Source organism: Papilio xuthus, unplaced genomic scaffold, assembly GCF_000836235.2.
Source record: "Papilio xuthus unplaced genomic scaffold, Pxut_1.1 DF827680.1, whole genome shotgun sequence".
NCBI classification, from domain to species: Eukaryota; Metazoa; Arthropoda; class Insecta; order Lepidoptera; family Papilionidae; genus Papilio; species Papilio xuthus.
The window spans coordinates 4,763,043-4,782,475 of NW_013530969.1; the positions used below are offsets into that span (position 1 = coordinate 4,763,043).

Genomic DNA, 19,433 nt, shown 5'->3' on the forward strand with positions numbered 1-19,433 from the left:
ATAAAATATGTATATGATACATATGTTCAGATGCAAGATTAGTTTTTCAATCATTATTATTATCCAAAAATTACTAGATAACTTGTAAGCTTGATAATTACTACCGACGAAGAACTACAATAAATATCCTGAAGTAAATAATATTTAACATTAAATACATTTTTACATCTACCATGGTAAATTTTTCAGAATTTGAATGTCAGTAAGACATTTCTATTCAAGTTGTCAAAATTTAATTCTGTTTGAAATTTTGACAGGCCTCGGAGAAAGATGGCTTCAACTTTATTGAAGAAAATATTAATATCTAATCCAAATGGCGTCCGTAAAGCGGCTGAAATATTTTGTAACGCAACCAGAAACCGTAATGTTATATAATCATATTTCTACTACATACTGTGATACAATTATTTATTATTTTAATGACGTTACGTCACATTGTACTTTTTAGATTGGAACTATCAGTACAAACCAGGCCCATACCCCAGAACTCCTGCAGAAAGAGCGGCTGCTGCAAAAAAGTATGGAATGACCATAGAAGAATATCAACCGTATCCAGAACACATGTGTTATGGCGATTATCCTAAACTCCCCGATATTGGTTCAGATTCTAAGGATCCCTACTATCCTTATGATCAACCCGAGTTGAAAAGGAATTTTAACGAACCGGTACGTAATTACTCGTACTTATATGCTGAACATACAAGTTTAAACACATGATATTATCATGTAAATAATGAGTTTATGTTAATTATGAGTAACTATATTCTCTTGTTAACCCAAAAAATGACTTCAAATATCTTAGCGGTACAAGGTCGTCTGCCCCTCCATTCACCTAACATTGTTTTACGGTGCCCTGTATAATGTTTGATGCTAACCAGATATTATTTTTTGCTTTGTAACATTTAAAGATATCAAGAATATATTCTGGTGGTGGTAAAAATAACATATTGTTTTTTAGAATGAAGCTGTATTTCTAAATTATTAGAACATATTTTGTTTTACAGTGATATCATTAAAGTAAAGTTTTACAATAATTTTTAAGCATTCTTATGTTAAGAAAATATTTACCATATCAATTTTTATGTTCTTGTTTAAGGTTAATACTTTTAAGTGGTATTTAAATAATGCAATTTTATTGTATACAGATTCATGCCACTCAAGAGTTATACGGTGAAGATCGTTATGATGTTAGCATGAAGCCAAGGTTCACACTTCTACATCAATGGACATGGTTTTTGGGTGTCATTGGTGGGTCATTTGCTTTGTACATGTTCCTTGAAGACTACAAATTTGGAAGACCAGTCACCATTAAGCAGTATCCCAAAGATGGACCTCATTATCTGTTTTGTCAAAAGTAGAAGAATCCAAGAAATATTTTGTTGAAGCTGTCAAGCATTAGATTTTCTTAAATATCAATAAAATATTTGTTTTCTAATACCTTCTTCAAGTAAATGTTACATTAAAAAACTAATGTCATTTGAATTGAATTAGATAGATTCTTGATTAAAACCTTGTTTTATTTGCTTGAAAATTTATCATAAACATATTTTCCAACCCATCTGACACTTACAAGACTTACACAAGATTTTGAATAGGAGGTAAAGGAATTAAAGAAGGGCTAATAATAGTTTTGTTTAAGGTTTATAAAATTAAAAATATTATGTTTTACTCTACTTGTATATACTTGTAAAGTATTCATCTTCTAAGTCATACAAATCAGCTGCAATATCATCTCTTAATGACATTAATTTTTGATCACATTCTTGTTGTTTTGTGCGAAAGAGTTTAGAATTTTGTGTTATCGCTTCATTCACTGATGGAAAATCATTTAATATTAAATATTGCTTGATGTCTGAGACTAGCTTCATCAAAGATTCACCAGCTCTCACTGAAATGTAAAATTATTTAATTAATTAATAGTTTAATTATATTTAACAGTATTTAATAGAAAAAAAAACAATATATTACCTATATTTGCTGCTCTGACTTGCATTTCAAAAGTGTCTTGTTCAATTTGTGTCATTCTATTTAGCTGTGAATCATTTTCGCCTTTGGCAAGTTTGATTATTTCTGAAATAATACAATTTTTATTTAATTTCTTAATAATTCTTTTATTATCCATATTCGACATTATATTCCAAACAATTTATAATTAAGACACAGTGGAGGGAACATAATAAATACATTGGAATAGCCAGTGCTTTCAATACTAAAAATTATAAAAATAATGCTAGAGTTAAAACCAAATATGCTAGTATAGTAGTATGTAAGTATGATGTGGAGCCTTCAAGAGTAGAGTGAATATGCATTTATTAAGCTAGCGCGTACCATCTCTTGACTACATCATCACTTAACATCAGATGGGACCGTGGTCAAGCGTTAGCTTATTCAATATAAAAAGGTCCAAAGAACATAAATAGTATACAGCTCTTACCTTCAAAATTTTCCAGCATGCTTTTGACATCCTCTTTTAGTCGAGTCGTATAAGATTTTAGAAGAGCTTCTTTATTTTGTGGTAGATTTCTGTGCATTTTGCTATATCAGTCTTATTACAAGGAATCGAAAGCTGATGATAATTTGGGTTTATGACAGTATACTTAATTCTGATAAAACTAGCGATTTTTCATCGAAGTTTAAAATTCTTTGGTTTATTATTAAATAGTATTTGCCTCCTACAGATTTTTTATTCTATATTCCTGTTTTCCGCTGTTTTACAATGTATCTAACAAAACAAATAAATAACCAAATAGTAATGACATTGATAGATAAATGACAGCTTTATGATTTTTTTATTTTAATTTTATGACCTGGTAACATAGACCTTTAGGTCAATAAATGACAGCTAAAGGCTAATGTTACCAAATAGAGCAAGTTTTTTTATCTGCAGAGTTATAAATAGATCTCGTTACACTTTCCTATAATTTTGTTTTTCTCAAAATATAATTCAGTAATTCATACTTTCATAATATTATGAAACAAAACTCCTGCATCGCCAGAGATAAAAACATTCCTAGAAGGATTGGATTTGCATCGCTTAATTCTATTTAGATTTATCTCTTTTAATACAATGAATCGTACCTGTCACAAAAAAAGGCAAATTTACGAATGTTTCATTCGTATTCTTTATGGGTTATGTTTATCAGTTGTAATAACTACAAAAGCCAATGAAAATACACGTTCCTTTATTACTTTCGTAATCAAGCTTTATTACTTTCGTTCATAAATTAAAATTTAGTTTGTGCAGTAAATCGAGCATATTCTTTGAGTCTAATTGCATTGATATTAATAAATCCGGTACTATCTTCAGGGGAGAATCCTCCGGCAACATCCATTGAAACCAGGTCCTTATTGTATAAACTAGTAGAACTTTTCCGAGATAGTATGGTAACTGAAAGACAAATTAATGGAATTATTATATATTAAATTTGTCTTCTGATTAGGTGCTGAGGATAAATCTATTAAAAATTTATCTCTAATATAATAGACACAACTTAACATACCATTTCCTTTGTAGATTTGTACTGTGATTTTACCACTGACGCCCTGTTGGGATAATTCTAGACATTTTCGAGTGAATGTTGCTTCGGGAGAAAACCAAAAGCCATTGTACACAAAATCAGACATTTTCTCTTGAAGATATTTCTTCATCCTAAAATAATATACACATAAATATATTTGAAGCTTTTAATACAGATTAATGATATATGAATTCCCCTGTAGTATCTGTATCTGTTGTTTTATAAGTTTTTTATTTAGACCACACGATAGTCTTTCATAGTCCTTCAATCCAATTTTATCTTAAAGCATACTCTCATCTCTTATCGATTAACGTAAAATATATTACTTTGGCCTATTGACATAGAATGCGACGATAACTTATAAACATTCTTTTTTTTATCGCGACAGTGTGTTAGGGCACTTATTTTTGAAGATAGAGACATAAGTTCTAGATAAGACCTTGTAATAAACTGTTATTGACTAATGACTCTATGATAGTTTTATATTACCTTAGTACTTCTCTATCCAAAGCAAAGGCTTCAAGGTCGAGATGTGCAGCATGTAGAATTGTCCCAGCCGGAGTTTCGTATAAGCCCCTTGACTAAAGCCAACATAAATTACAATTAAAGGCTTTAGAAATTATTGAGAATCCTAGGTCAGATAATTCAACTTACTTTAAGGCCTAAAAATCGATTTTCGACGATATCAATTCGGCCCACGCCATGCTGACCTCCAAGCTTATTTAACGTTTGAACTATGGTTAGTGAATCTGATAATTCCATTGGTTTGTCGTGACCGCTTGGTATCACAATGGACACTGGTAAACCTGTAAATTTGATTAAATTAGGTCTTCGTTTCACATCGTAGAGGTACTAGGGCTTGGCAAATTATTTTGCTCTCTGCCTCTACCCGAGAGCTTATTGTTATTGCGTACTTATAGTTGTTAAATACAAGGACCAGCTTAGTTAACAACTAAAAACTAAAATAGTGAGAAATGCGGAGTTAATAAATCCTCACCTTTATCAAAAATAATGTCAATAGTGCTTGGATAGTCTTCAGTCCTGTTAAGATCGCGTGTCATCTTATATATTCCAGAAGGTGCCACAACTCCAGGGTCTTCAAGTACACCAGATTCGTAGCTGTAATGTTAGGAAATTTTTCAAATGCAGTCGCTCCATCCGATAATAATCCGTTACAATATTTGCCACGAAGTTAGTTTTTGAAATTTTCCGAAATCTGTTGTTTTTTTTAAAATCGGAATAATTAATTAGTTGCCTACCTTATATGCATAATGTTTTCATCTGTTGACCAAGGTTCTTTAGGTGTTGCTGCAACTGGTATTTTCTCATTCTTAGCGAATTCTATAAGATCGCTGCGACCTTGGAATCGTTCAAAGAACTCTGGAAGACGCCATGGCGCTATTATCTGTAAAAATAAAAATGATGATTCGTAGTACAAGGTTAACTAGGCTAAGACTACAATAATTATTATAGATCACGGCTTAACTCACGTGAATTTCAGTAAAGGTGCCAATTAGTTTCAGACCCGTTACTTCATTTGGTTGAAGGGATTAACGGGCTAGTTTAGCACGCCCGACAGGTCTGAAACTAGTCGATTCCTAGATCGAAATACTTGAGTTAAGCCGAGATCTATAAAAAGTGTAGTGAAATGTCTAACATAAGTCTTGGCAAGTTAATTAACTATGCTAAGATTTAATATATAAAAAAGAAAGAAAAGAAAAATATGTTTTTTGTTTGAAGATATGTCGTTTTATTGCATTTTACCCAAGACAAGCGTAGGTATATGTAAAACAAAACTTCATATTACCTTTCCTTCTGGCCATAGTGAGTATACACTTAGTTCAAATCGGACTTGATCGTTGCCTTTACCAGTAGCTCCATGTGATATATACCTTAAAAATTAACAATAATGTCACGAGGTTAAGCAATTTGAAATATCTAATTCAGTGAAGTAAGAACTTACTTAGCGCCTAGTTTTTTAGCAGCATTAACAATGCCGACGGAGATGCAAGGTCTGGCTAAAGAAGTGCCGAGGTAGTATCGACTCTCGTAGATTAAGCCCATTTGTACGGCTGGTAACATATAGTTGTCCACGAATTCTTTACGTAGATCTTCTATTATAACCTAGAAATAAACGAAAGTTAATTTACATTTGCAGCTGGTAGCTTACTCGATTCGTGTACCTCAGTAAATGAATTGTTACGTAAACAATCGACTAAATTAGGGTTATTTAAAAAGGACTATCAACTTACATCCTTCGCGCCAATGTTCATAGCTTTCTTTCTGGCTTTTTCAAAATCTTCGTCCTGGCCGACATCGGCCATGTAACACACGACATCGTAATTTTTTTGTATCAACCTGAAGGTCCAATGATTAAATATTTCTTCAATACGCTCTACTTTTTATTTCGACATTAAACAAAATACTAATAGGTAAAAAAATACGAATTGATCATCTCATCGTATTACGAAAGACCAAAGGAAAGCAAAATGTATAGGTATGTCGAAGACGAACATCCTGGCACAAAGTCCAGTGGTTCGGAAAGAGCACCCGCTCGCTTTCCAGAGCCGCGGAGTCAAGAGTGCAAGTTGCACTAATAATCGCCGCCCTTAGTAAGATGGTACTTTAAGTAGGAAAAAATAGTCTCGTTACGACTTTGATTCTAAATTAGGGGATAAAGAGCATTGGTATAATTTAACAATTAATTCTATTTTTCAGCAGTCACATTTAAACAAAAATGTCTTATAACTAACAGAAAAAGTATGCGAAATAGAAACTTTACCATTTTAAAATGCAACTAGTGTCTAAACCTCCTGAATAAGCCAAAATAACAAGGTCTTTAGCCATTGCGAGTAATATTGCTACTGTCCAAGCGTTCGCTGTGAATCATTTGTATCTTAAACAGTACGTTTATATATTATATCGTGTTAACCTCTGGGTCAAGCATTGATATCTTTATTCTAAAGGTTCATTAACAAGGGGACATTATGGTTAAAAAAAAACAATTCGATGAATAATTAATTTAATAAAACGTTTAACATTCGAATACTGACAATTGGTTTAGGCTTACTTAAGTAGCGTATCCCCTATATAATTGCACATAATGGTCACCAAACTGCTATTTAAAAGTGAATCTAATTGTATTTTAATATTCAAGTGATTTCTATTAACACGATTACGACATACGATTAAAATGATATACATTAACATTGTAATAATTATGATTTGTTTGGGACAAAGCTAAATAATCTATACTAAAACATTAAATTCTATAAATAAATTCATAAATATTCAAATGCAATCCGAAAATATTATTTTTAAATTTCGATCGTGTTCTTGCATTATTAAATAAGGTCTCATAACTGCAAAAAGTTAAGTTGTAAATAACCCTTATGTTTAATGAACTTCACATGTAAATATTACTGTTATTATGTTTTTATTACTGATAAACAGTAATCATGTGACAGGACAATCGTTTGTTTGGAATGATAACGAGTAAGTTATTACCATATATATAAATACGATTGAAGCAAATTAGTTTTTATATAAATATTAATTCAAAAATTAGGTTATGTGTGCAATTTTATACAATTACAGATTTACGTCTAATCAAAACAGTTGTCAAGTAATAATTTAGTGCTAAATTAAATTAGATAATATAAATTGATATTTCAGCCAACAATCAAATATTGGTACATCTACAATTCTAAAGAGTTTAATAGTGTTAATTATCAATATATTAGATATATTGTAAAGATTATATATTCTAAAACATAATTATACTTAAAAGCAAAGTAATGTAACAGCCCAACAGGAAAATACATGTCCAAATTTGGACAAAATTTTAATTTTACAACAATAATATTAACGATAAAAATAATTTAAGATCAAATGAAACGCAAAATTTCTAATTAATGTCTAAAACTTCAGTAAATATTAATAATATGCTTTGTAATATTTTAACAAAGTACATATATTTAAATAATTTAATATATTAAAAACTAACAAATTAACAATACTTAATCTATGATAAACATGATAAGATTTCAAAGTAGCAGACTTGTCTATGGTTAGCTGTTAGAGACAATTGTTTTTTAATCTACAATACTATTTTACCAAGGTATGTTTTCCATTGTGATAGCAACACTAAGCTACTTACAGATTATACACATCTAGTCTATAACAACATGTACTGAATGTTAGAAACTATTAAGGATAAGAAGAATATGAAAGATTTAAATATTAAGTATGATATTATATTGCCTGTAAACTTAGGCGCTAAGAGAGTTAAGGTCCGCTAAGAAAGTGTCGGGGGTCAGAATGTGGGAGGAGCCAATGATGACCTCCCAGTTCTTGAGAGCAGCTGTCACTTCATAGGCGCAACGAACTTCAGAGAAACATATACCTAAAATTAAAAAAAAACAGTTTAAACAAATACTTTAGATAAGAAAAATATTTAAAAAATCTTGGATATTGTTTACCTCCGACAACAAATACAATTAGGCGTGGCACATTTTTGATGGTCTGTTGCGCTTTGTCCTTATGCCAGTGGCCGTAGCGAACGCTGTAACAATACGAGAAAAAGTATTTAAAATGTAATTGAATATTAATTGTATCTACTTACAAATTAATGCCTAAATTTTATAAACAAAAAAAAACTGAACAGTACAAAATTTAACACTCACCTGGTAGGTGCCTGGTATCCAGAGGTCTGAGCGCGGCCCGCCAGGAATGGAAAATGGCGCTGGTCCAATTTATCGTCGATCGCATCCTCCATAATATCCTTAATACATAAAAATGGATCAAGTTAATATTAAAGTTAAAAATAAAAAAAAACGAGTTAAATAATATAAAGAATTACCTTGATCACTGGCGTCCATCGTGACATCTGATATGTTTGTTCTGTGATGCGCTCCTTTCGAGGCACCTGGTATTGCTTCTTCCTGTTGCCCTATACAAATAACCACAAATACTTACTCATATTACATTAAAATACTGATAAGTGTTTTTAAGATACAGACTATAAGTCCTTTCAAAGCCTTATTTTACTCGGGCATCTTGTAATAGACTAAATTTGGTAATTTTGACCAATCTTGTTACATGAGGTGTTATTAAGACCCAATAATGGTAGTATTAGTAACGTTTTTTTTTTTAAATTAATTATTATTTGTATGATAACTTACATCAACGACGACGTTAAGACCAAGATTGGCGAGATTGAGCAGCGCCTGCTTGTCGGCGGGCTCGAGCTGCGCGTGCGTCACCAACTTGTTCAGGTTCTCTTCGGAGATGCCATTCTTAGACATTATGTAGAGCGCGATTATGCGCATCTTGTTGTAGTTGGTTACCGTCTACAAATACAAGTTTAAATTATTTTTTTTAAACTTATTTCTAAGTTCCTTAATTTAGTGTTGTGTTGATACATACCTGATCAAGCAAGACCGGTACAATGCTCCTCATATGATCTTTGATCTTCTCTCCTTCTGCATCAGTACCCATGGCAAGATCCTACAAAATATATTTAAAAAATGATTTATAAAACTAAAAAAAAGTATATATTAGACACGATTTTTTTTAATAAAAATAGATGGAAGCATAGCTATAGTTATCACAAAGTAAATCAGATTTAATTTACCTGTTCAACCTTGCAAAGCTTATCAACATAGCCCTGGTAAACCTTCATGCAGTCTTCGGCGAGGCGCAGATGGGTCGCGTACTTGGATAGCTCCTTCTGGTACTGAGGCATTTTCTTTATCATCTGCGATAAGTCACGCATCGACTGCTTGTCGCCTGTGTTCAAATTTATATTTAGTCTAATAATTAAATTAAAAAGACTAGCCTAGACACTATCATTGCTGTGGAAATCAAAGTTATTGGAGGCTGTTAAGTTACATTTTAGAAGGTAGTTACTTAGCAACACATACCTCCTCCCATGCGCTTGGACTCTGTGAACTTCTTGAGGTTCTTGGTGACAGAGGTGGAGACCACCGCGATGTGCTGGTGACGCAGCTCCACCCACAGCTCGTCGTTCTCATCAAGCAGCACCTCCTTCACCTGACCTTGAGATGCTTCATATCTGGAAATGTTACAAACAATTAAAGCTATTATTAAAGTAACACAGCTATACTACTGTACAATTGTATGTTTCATTATTATTTCAGAAAAATTGTGAGGGATGATGATATTATTATTGTAACATTGCATTTTTTTCCATGATTGAGTATGTAATTATGTAATGTTTTCGTTCCTGACTACTACAAAACTTTTACCTCTGTGTGTTTAACTTTTACTTGTGTCTAAAGTTTAAAAAAAATTAAGGTCAAGTATGTTCAGTACCTGTAAACATCATTTTCAATAGGCAGTAGATCATAGGCCATAGCTTGTAAGGTCAATTCATGCAGAAGTGGGGACACGCAGTCGAAGCCACGGTCCAGCACTAGCAATTGAGAGCGAGCTTTTTCCGGCCCTTCGCCCATAGTTGGTTCGTCGGCCTTGAAACAGTATAATCAGGTTAAAGTTAATAAAAAAAATATGTGGTCCATACCCAGGTTTTTTTAAACGTAGTTAAATTATATTTAGTTAAAACGATTCATGTTCTTATCGTGATTTAGCTCAACACAATAGTGTGTGGTAAAATAGTTATCAATTGTATTTAAGAGAAAATTTCATAACAAATATATAACCTTGTAAGCATCGAGCTTCTGTTGAATAAGTTGTGCAAGTTCCACATTGCGCTCCCAGTCACTGAAAAATACATTGCAAACATAAACATATTTTTCACATATAAAATATATAAAGTAATGTTTTACAGTAACTACGTACTGGCATTATATTTTTTATTTCATAATCTGATTACGTACCTGCGATATCGCACCGATGGATACTCTCCAAGAGTGGCGCATAAAGTGGCAATCTGCTCCGCGATGCGTTCCATATTAGCGTTGCGAGTCTGCGCCTGTGCTGGGTTGTACATGCAGTGAAATGTCTCCGACGAGTCGAGCGAGAACACCTATAAGTGCAATAAACACAATTATAATGACCTATTTAATACTGAGTATTACAAATGTTAGTCTATATTTATATGAGAGCATTCAATGTGTTACATAATATAATCACCTGGCTCTCATATGGCAGGAAGGCAATGTTAATTTCCTTCAATGTTTTAATTTTTCTAGCTGCAGTCGACTTGCAGAGTTCATTGAAGAGTTCCTCAGGGCATACTTTTTAGGCAGCGTGTAAAGATGTTATCAAATAAATTAACGAGTCACACGGCAGTCATTCACAACACACTAGATAAGCCCAAACAAGCAAGGGTTAGAAAAAAATAAATTTTGACAAACCTGTTGTTCGTATGGTATAAAAGCAATGTTGATTTCCTTTAAGGTATGAATAAATTTAGCTACACGACTACGCGATAATCTGTCAAATAGGACATCAGGACAAGCTGTAAAAGTTAAAATAAAAAGTAATAAATGCAACTAAAACATGACAATCAACTTCCTACAAAATAATTATTATTTATATTACCTTCAGTAAAGAAGACGTGAGCGGCTTTATACATAATACGATTGCCAACTGAAAAGTCATTGATAAGAGCAAGAACTGACTTTTCAGTTGGGGTGATGAGGTAAATGCCGTCCATGGTGCATAGAGGCTCCCGCTTTTTGTCAATATCTTCAACCACTATAAAATGGACAATGAATTGTTATAATAATTGTTTTTTTTATATTTATTCTTATACGGAAATCCTACTTACAAGTGATGCCCTCAGCTGAGATGTCATGCATCTTGCAGCAGGCAGAGACCATGCGCATTGAGAGCTTGTCTACGATAAGTATGCGCCATTCTATTCTTTGTGACTCCTTGCCTTTGGGACCGCGATAGCGGATCACCTCATTCATAATCTCTGAAATAACAAAAAAAAGTTAACACTAGTTCACTATTATTAAAGCTGTATTTGTGCATGAACTATATTTTGTTACATAACAGTTCAAGCTAAACTGTACAATTGAGGCAAGGAAGTTTAAGGCTTAAGGCACTAAAGAAAGGCTTTATTAATGCAGAATTTTTAAAAATTATATAATCTTTGGTATAAGAACATTCAAAATAATTTATTTTTATTTATAATCATATTACTCAATATTGAAATTAGCTTAAAATGAGAATAGCAATGAGTTAGCAGCAAGCAAAGCACTAGATCAGTTGTAAGAAATATATATATTGTTAACCTTTGATCTTTTGATCCCCTTTGACAAAGATTTTCTAATTATCAAATACTACATTGCAACTGTTAATTGTTTATGACTGAAGTCAAAATACATTTAAATGTAATTATGTGTGGTATACATGAAATTACCACTTTTACCATACCAATATTTAATTTTATTTAACTTATGACGCCATAGAAAACTAATTAATGCAACTGTTGCAGTTATAATTTTAAAATAGGTCAAGTAGACAAAGAGAAATAGGTACTGCCAATAACGAAAATCTAATCTAAGGGATGTTTATAACCTCATATTATAAATTACATTTTAGAATCCATTTTGTGAGGCAATTGTACGTATGGTTAATGAAAATATCAAAAGAACAAAATTTACTATCAAACATTCCCACAGATCTGCTATGACGTACGCCCCCACCCTACTTCTTCAAGTAACATGAAAATCAATATTTTGTCCAATGTCAACATCGTCAATGAATTTAAACGGGTACAGAAGATATAAACTACGTAAATGTATATAAGTTATTGCTTTACTATATGCTAACTACACTTATAGATGATGATAATTTATTTCCAATTTTTATTTATTACGATTTGAATAATTCTCGTATGCTAAATTACTTATGCACATTATAATGGTTGACAGTACAATATAAAAATGATCTGCTCAAAAATTAAATTAAGTGAAAAAATAGAAAAAAAAAATTTATCTTGTGTATTTATTACATTAGTCATCAAACTCCCTTGGAGATGCAATTCAATAAGAATGAAATAGGAACTCGTTTATGAAATTTGATACAATATAAATAGCTGGATAAGGCTAAAATTAGGTTTTTTGCGTAAATTACAAATGAAATATTATCTCATATAACATTTTTTTACTTACTTTGACCGACGAGCGCTTTTAGGGCCATCTTGCACCACTAACTGTCACAGACTAATCAATGAAAGTTAGGTTTTTTTCAGTTTTCTTTAGGAACTTCAACATAGAATAGACAAGAAACGTCATTTTAACAGAACGATTTCAAATCGATTTCAGACGAATAAAAATTGGACTTGATATTTTTGATTTTAAACAGTGAGTCTCAAGACTTAACTCATTTATATTAATAAAGGATAGACGTCAGAACTATTCTTTTAATAAAAAAATAATTTAATGGAAGAAGTAAGTGCGATGCAATATCCGCCCATCAAAGACTTAGTAGTATAGGTATAGATATAAATTAAATCTGAATATGTTTAAAATTATTGAAATAATGTTGACGATAACTTTTTCTGTTAATTTTAGAAATATAGTTTTCTTATTCCTGTCAGAAAATGCGCGCGTTTATTGTGATAAAACTAGTGATAAGGATGCGGGTCGATAAAGTAGATAGAGAGGTAAGATGTTGTTTCTATATTCTGACAAATTGAACGAATTGAACGGCAAGAATATAGGATAGTAGATAGATTTCGGTTCGCTTCGCAGTTCGCAATTTAGTTTTTTATACGATCTTGTAGGTAATGGACATGTCGAAGTTTTTGTTATAGTGTTAATCACGTGTGCGTAAACAATGCAGTTTGACAACGTTATGAAAAATATATAATGGTTTCCTAATGTGTCGCTTAATTTTTAAAAGGTATGTAAATTAAGGAATAAATTGTCGGAACTTCATTTATACATATAATAAAAATTGTAATGGTCTACTTTAAAAATAAAACAGCATTTTTAATAACTATCATTTGTAATTTAATGTAAAAGCCGATATAAAAGAAAAATCGGGATTAGATTTTTTAACATATTACCTATTTATGTAGGATTTTATTTCATTTAATGATAATGATATTATAATGATGTACAAAAATATTTTTTGCTACCTACACCCAGAGTTTCGAGTAGATAATGATCTAGATAAGAATAAAAATATTTCTATCACTATTATATGATTTAATATTACACTGAAATCAAAATTATCAGTAGCAGACAGGATGCAATGTAACAAAGTAGGTAGATGCATAGTATTCAAACAATGATGTGCTTATTTTAATTTACAGCTGGTGAATGTGCCGTGTGGTGTTCGAGGAGTCTCGTAGTGTTATTCTAATATCAGGTTTATAGGAGTGTTTGTGAAATGTAAAGTGTTCATAAATATAATTGACCTTGACGTGCGGCTTTTCAAAGTGTAAACAGTTAAATTGTGATCCATGAAGATGAGGTGCGAAGATAAACCAATTGTCATAACATACCCTTGTCGCGCCGAGGGCTGGTTGGATAAATGTGGTAAGTTTTTTTTAAGTAATTTTTAAAAAAATATTTAGAAGTACGGGTAACTGCTATTTTTGTGCTACATCTCCGAGTTATTTGTGGCGTTTTACGTAAGTGCTCAATGAGTGACATGATTCTTTAGGTGAGTAATAAAGGTCACATTCCTTAGCGAGCTTACAAAACAATTCGGGTCGAAATTAAATTAACACCATTGCATTTCAAATCCTTGCATTAGAACTTATTTGAACCGTTCGTCCGTGCAATGTAGCGGTGCAACTAATTACCTCATCTGATGTTGCGGTTAAGAGGTACGGTAAAACTTGACCAGTTTCGTTTTTTTTAATAATGTTTACTCTTTGACAGTAAGACAATTCTACCGTGGATTTCTGAGACCAAATTTCCTGTTTAAAACAGATATTTACCCTTGATGACGGTATGTTTTATACAGATATTTTGATGTCAGTAAACAACGACTGATATTGTTAGTATTCAAAGTTTCGAATGAGTACTACCCGCATAAATCGAGAAGTGTATTTGATTTAGCCCATTCAAAGATTCAAGCGTAATTGATTTTTGCATATTCCTATGAATATTAAATGTGGCATTTTTTCCATCATTAAAAAAATGGAACAAAATCACTAGAGCCTTAAATAATAATGATGCATTATTCTTGATTTACATAAACTCAAAACAAAACTGGTTTATGGTTGATATTGTTATGCATTTATTTGTTAAGAGAAGTTAATAATAACTAAGGAGTAATAGTTTAAAATGTCTGAATTTATTTAAATGACCAGATGATTTAATGTGCTTAGTTTTTGTCAATAGATAAAGATAGATAGTGGTAATTGTGTGAATTGAGTTTGATTCGCGGCAGTGGTTTCGATTGCGTGTAACTACCAGGTTGCACAATCATGGTGGTTCTTCGTCCCATAACAGATGGCGACGCTATGACGGCGATTATAATTCACTTAACGTCCGTTACGACTAATTGTATAAAACTTAATAGAATTTTATTGTATACTCCGACACTGCCAGTAACACAATAATGAAATCATCAACAGCTTCTTTACGAATTTCAACGCTTGACTGGCGAAACGATCTAACGGTCGCGACTTGGAAATCTACCGATAAAATTTTCTTGATTCGTAATTTATAGGCAAAAGTATCCCTTGGTAAATAGATGTTAGGTCATTGAACTCTACCTAGTTTTCTTCGAAGACTTTTGTAGGTTTAAGGTTTATGTTATAAGGTATTAAATGATAAACCACTGCTTGGCTGTGGTATCAATAAGATTCACATGTTGAAAATCTCTCTTTTAAATCTAAAACATGCAAGTTAGACTGTACGCTGAATGCATATTAAAAACGGTAGGATGTATGGTGTGGTGAACTCTGCCACAGTTTACTTGTCCCGAAATAAATTTTATGATTCAAGAGTATTTCGATCATTGAAGTTAGAATGGACCACACACAAGTAAAGACAAGTAAGGTGTATTTCCGTTTCCTCTTTTCTGCGAAATCATTACTGTGTTTGTTTTTATTATCATCATAGGTTTTCTTCAAGGAAATATTAGTTGAGATGACTTCTGTATGCTTTGAAGTGGAAATGCAATAATTTTTGTGATTAATTTAAATCACATATTTCCCGTAGTAGACGTCTTTGGGATGATAATGATAATTTTGCACTTTTTCGTATATTTTTTACTAAAAGAAATTGGGATAACAGTTTCTTCAATTGTGTATAGTATTTGATTGTGATATATATCGCCTATTTAGATATAAAAATATATATATATAAAGAGAATCTATTAATTAGATTGGTAATTTATGCCTCATATGCCAAAGGATTAATTTTTTGCATAAACATATTCGTGACTACATTGTGTTCGATTATGAAAATTATAAAGTGGAATAATCGAAGTTAATTTATGATTGCCTATTCGACTTTTCACTTGATTAACTATTGTAAGCCACGTAATTGTCTTACGATTTCATCATGAAAGTTACTACGTATTTTTAATTAAAGTTATGGTCGTAGAAATAAAAAAACCCATTTTAAAAAAAATATAATGAATTCTGCAACCATGCAGGTTTTATTTCATAGCCAATTTGAATGGAAATGAAATCTGAATGTGTACTTTACTTTAATTATGTAAATTCTTGTTTGTACTTGTAAAACGGAAATAGGCCACACGAATTTTTATTATATGTAAACAAGCTTGCGTGTGTTACTTGCGACACGATTTTCGCGGAGTCGTGATGTCATGTTCCGTGTAATGTGCCGAGAGTTTGGACGGACGGACACGTCCACACAGAGAAGCGTTGAAAATAAGAAGAAATCGAATAAGGAAAACAATGTTAGTATTCTGTCCGCCATAGCTCCAGTCACTAGGTTAGCGCGGCGCTCGTGAATGAATTTCATGGGAAGGTGAAAAACATACCAAAGTAGTATTTATGGCCCAGTTTTGATAACTAATCCGGTGGCATTTTGACAAATAGTTTAGAAGATATCGTAGTCTTAAACTCTACGCGCAACGGAATAAACAACTTGCAGGCCAAGTGCCGTTTTTACCAGATTTTTAGTTATAAAAGGGACATCATCGTGTAGGGTTCTACTGGTACTTATTAAGAAAAATAATAATAAGATAACTAATAATTATGTAAGACGTATAAATAATATAAATACTACTAAAGTCGGATTTTATTATAAGTCTAGACTCTAGAAGTATAATATTATATTGTATTAGCGCATACGATTTCCAATGACTCAAAGAGTACAAGTACAGTTTATGTGGAGGCTCCGCTATATCGGAGTGGCAGCGGGCACGTGCCGAGCTTGCAAATGACGACCGATAGAAAGTAAACTCTCGCGGACCGGCTACTGAATGTTATCACAAGCCAACAGGTGCTATTGTTAAAATACCAAAGAATAAGAAAAAAGCAACTTTTTAATGTTTTGTTTTTTAAAATTTTCACACGACTTTCGACAATGACAGCTATTGCGACACGACAAAATATTGTTGTTGAGTAAATCCTCTTTAATTCTATGTGGCAATGAAGTAATGAAATGAAATTTTATAAAGTTAAAATGAATATTTTATTATTTTACTAGAAATGTTAGTAATAAGATTACTTTATTCCTCTAGGGATTTGATTTAAGCACATACACGGAATACTAAAGCGCTGACACTTTAGATAAGGGCGAGCGAGGCAATCTAATGAACATAGAGTTAGGGGTCTTTTAGATATACGACGGTAATTATATGCCTCAAGGGGCTACGGAACCCCTCGTTTGCGAGCGTTTGCTATATATCAAGCTAACTACTCGAGCTGTGAAACGGTATTGGAATCCTCTTTGAAATTGAAAGCCCCTGATCTGAACCGATGACAATCGCGTGAGTCACAGGGTGTTGTCGAATGTAACTTAGAATGCGAACTATTTGTTTTAGGCGCGTCGAAGATACCGCCCAACTGTGCACACCTATCTTGCTTCATATAATAGGTATACTGACATGTTGTGCAATAACGCAGGCAGCTTTAAGTTGTGACCAAACTGTGTAAATGTTATAGTTAGCCTTTTTTTGGATTGGCTTGACATTTCGTAATATGAACATGCATGTATGGTTCGTTCGACATTTTGTTTGAGGTCTTTCACTTTATCCATTTACCTTGATTACAGTAGTCAATGAAAAGTTGCATTTAGACAAAGCTACATATTCATAATCTTTGAGTATCATATACATTAGTATATATAGTTATATGCCTACTTATTAAAATAACAGAATTATTTGTACTATTTTAATAAGTTCTATTATAATATTACAATAATGTTATATGATCATTTAAGTCAATTGCAACTGGCACATTAATATTTTGCTCTACCGTTTAAGTACATGTGTATTTAATTTTGTTAAATTAGAAAAGTAGTTAAAAGTACGTCTTCACGAGACCTCACAGAAGCACAGAAAGACGATATTTTCCCATCCTATGCGTCCCCTTTTCCGCGGAACGCATTTTCCTTTCCATCATTTCCACATAAGAAAAGGGTGGGAAGGGAACGATATATACGAGAAAAGTAAAATAGATATATACATGCTTTGGAAAAATCTTTGCCTAGATTTTGTATATTAAGCTATCATATTATTAAATGATATCCTGACCTCAAAATGAAAGGTCTCATTGTTATACTAAATATGAATATTAGAAGACTTCATTTATTAATAACGGAGTATCGTATACCGGATATTCCTTGCACTAATAACAACCGGAAACGTTTCCTATTCCCTTCTCGTAACTGTTCATGAGTAATGTCCGACCCATATTGTACATCATTTACAGATTTTTATATGACCAAAGTTTTTTTTTAAATATTTATGTCCAAAATTTGGAATATAAATGGTTAAAAAACTGACTGGACACTTAAAAATAAAAAATAAATCTAAATATTCGTTATGACTTGTTAAGCCTATAGTTATAACGAGAATCGGGAAAAATGGAATATGTAATCTGTATCTGTTATCTGTGGTATATTTTTCATTTACTTACAATTAGCATAGTTTTAGAATTAACCATCGCAATGTTTTTATTTTTCCTTTTTTATGATTGCAACGGAATCATTATAAACCAACCAGGATTTTTATTTGTAGAAAGTTCGAGTCGGAAAATTAGATCTTGTGGTTTTGATAACACAATAATACAGAGCTTTAATGTTATACAATAATAATTTGATAGGGAAAAGTTATTATTATAAATTTTTATACAAAATAAGCTTCATTAAACGGTACATATTTTACCCCTTCGATACAAAAATATCTCCGTCCCTTCTCTGAAAGGAAACGATCGTTATATTTAATGATTCTCATAATAGGACGATATGCACCTAATAAAAGTTATTTTATGTTTTTCTTAAATGTGATAAACTCTTAAGTGCTCAGATTTTTCTTTTTTTTAAGTTTTTAATCTTCAGAATAAACATTACATTTCCATGTCTTTTCCATAATTTTACTAAAGTTAATTCACATGATGATTATTGTTACCTAGTAGATATACAGTAATAGATTTCTTCATTCAAATTGCTATATTTGATCTAGATTGTAGTCGATATCTAAGATCTATGAGTTTAAATTAGTTCTCAATCTATGTGACTAAACTTTCATAACATATCTTCTTCCTAATGGTATAATATAATCTTAATAATATTATATGTAAATCTTCTTTATAATCTTATAGGATTATTAAAAGTAATACAGTTGCAGTTAAGAGGGTAAGGGAAGCGTTCCTCTGATGTTGGAGTCGTTTATCGAACAAACTAGGTCGGTTTATCGTCTCTAGCAAACTATCCGCCATTTTATGAATTATAATATAGCAGTTCGCAGTCATCATGATAGATATCTTTTTACATATTTAACTAATATTTTTTTTAAACTATAATATAAAGATAACAA

General features: G+C 31.8%; 5 protein-coding genes across 7 annotated transcripts in view; 2 read left to right on the plus strand and 3 right to left on the minus strand.

The window, feature by feature from the left end:
* The first annotated feature begins 59 nt into the window (after nt 1–59).
* ND-ASHI (NADH:ubiquinone oxidoreductase subunit ASHI) lies at nt 60–1,509 on the plus strand. Of its 2 annotated transcripts, XM_013311051.1 has the most exons (4): nt 60–133; nt 258–361; nt 449–666; nt 1,146–1,507. In XM_013311051.1, exons 2-4 carry the CDS (start codon nt 271–273, stop codon nt 1,356–1,358), a joined length of 522 nt encoding a protein of 173 aa, XP_013166505.1. In that variant the 5' UTR covers nt 60–133; nt 258–270; the 3' UTR covers nt 1,359–1,507.
* Nucleotides 1,510–1,622: 113 nt separating this feature from the next.
* On the minus strand, nt 1,623–2,809 carry MED22 (Mediator complex subunit 22). The gene is made up of 3 exons (XM_013311052.1): nt 2,435–2,809; nt 1,969–2,070; nt 1,623–1,888 (listed from the first exon to the last, which is right to left on the minus strand). The coding sequence occupies exons 1-3, from the start codon at nt 2,529–2,531 to the stop codon at nt 1,671–1,673; spliced, it is 417 nt and encodes a 138-aa protein (XP_013166506.1). The 5' UTR covers nt 2,532–2,809; the 3' UTR covers nt 1,623–1,670.
* Nucleotides 2,810–3,165: 356 nt separating this feature from the next.
* On the minus strand, nt 3,166–6,412 carry Ass (argininosuccinate synthase). The gene is made up of 10 exons (XM_013311625.1): nt 6,301–6,412; nt 5,771–5,876; nt 5,482–5,642; nt 5,326–5,410; nt 4,778–4,923; nt 4,516–4,637; nt 4,173–4,324; nt 4,008–4,099; nt 3,501–3,649; nt 3,166–3,388 (listed from the first exon to the last, which is right to left on the minus strand). Exons 1-10 carry the CDS (start codon nt 6,363–6,365, stop codon nt 3,225–3,227), a joined length of 1,242 nt encoding a protein of 413 aa, XP_013167079.1. The 5' UTR covers nt 6,366–6,412; the 3' UTR covers nt 3,166–3,224.
* Nucleotides 6,413–7,473: 1,061 nt separating this feature from the next.
* Nucleotides 7,474–12,693, minus strand: Rop (Syntaxin-binding protein Rop). 2 transcript variants are annotated; one of them, XM_013311627.1, is made up of 15 exons: nt 12,629–12,693; nt 11,275–11,424; nt 11,046–11,201; nt 10,635–10,738; nt 10,379–10,527; nt 10,202–10,262; nt 9,855–10,009; nt 9,443–9,594; nt 9,154–9,308; nt 8,946–9,026; nt 8,702–8,869; nt 8,380–8,469; nt 8,204–8,301; nt 8,000–8,082; nt 7,474–7,923 (listed from the first exon to the last, which is right to left on the minus strand). In XM_013311627.1, exons 1-15 carry the CDS (start codon nt 12,654–12,656, stop codon nt 7,790–7,792), a joined length of 1,764 nt encoding a protein of 587 aa, XP_013167081.1. In that variant the 5' UTR covers nt 12,657–12,693; the 3' UTR covers nt 7,474–7,789. The 2 variants fall into 2 exon arrangements, with proteins under 2 accessions (XP_013167081.1, XP_013167080.1); XM_013311626.1 differs by lacking the exon at nt 10,635–10,738 and adding an exon at nt 10,859–10,962 and having other exon boundaries at nt 7,477–7,923.
* A 548-nt stretch (nt 12,694–13,241) lies between these two features.
* The window catches only part of raskol (Ras GTPase-activating protein raskol), a 116,767-nt gene continuing 110,575 nt past the window's right edge, over nt 13,242–19,433 (plus strand). The window contains exons 1-2 of the mRNA XM_013311331.1: nt 13,242–13,361; nt 13,777–14,002. Of these exons, the coding sequence (XP_013166785.1) occupies nt 13,927–14,002 (76 nt within the window). The 5' untranslated portion in view covers nt 13,242–13,361; nt 13,777–13,926. The remainder of the gene's footprint in view (nt 13,362–13,776; nt 14,003–19,433) is intronic.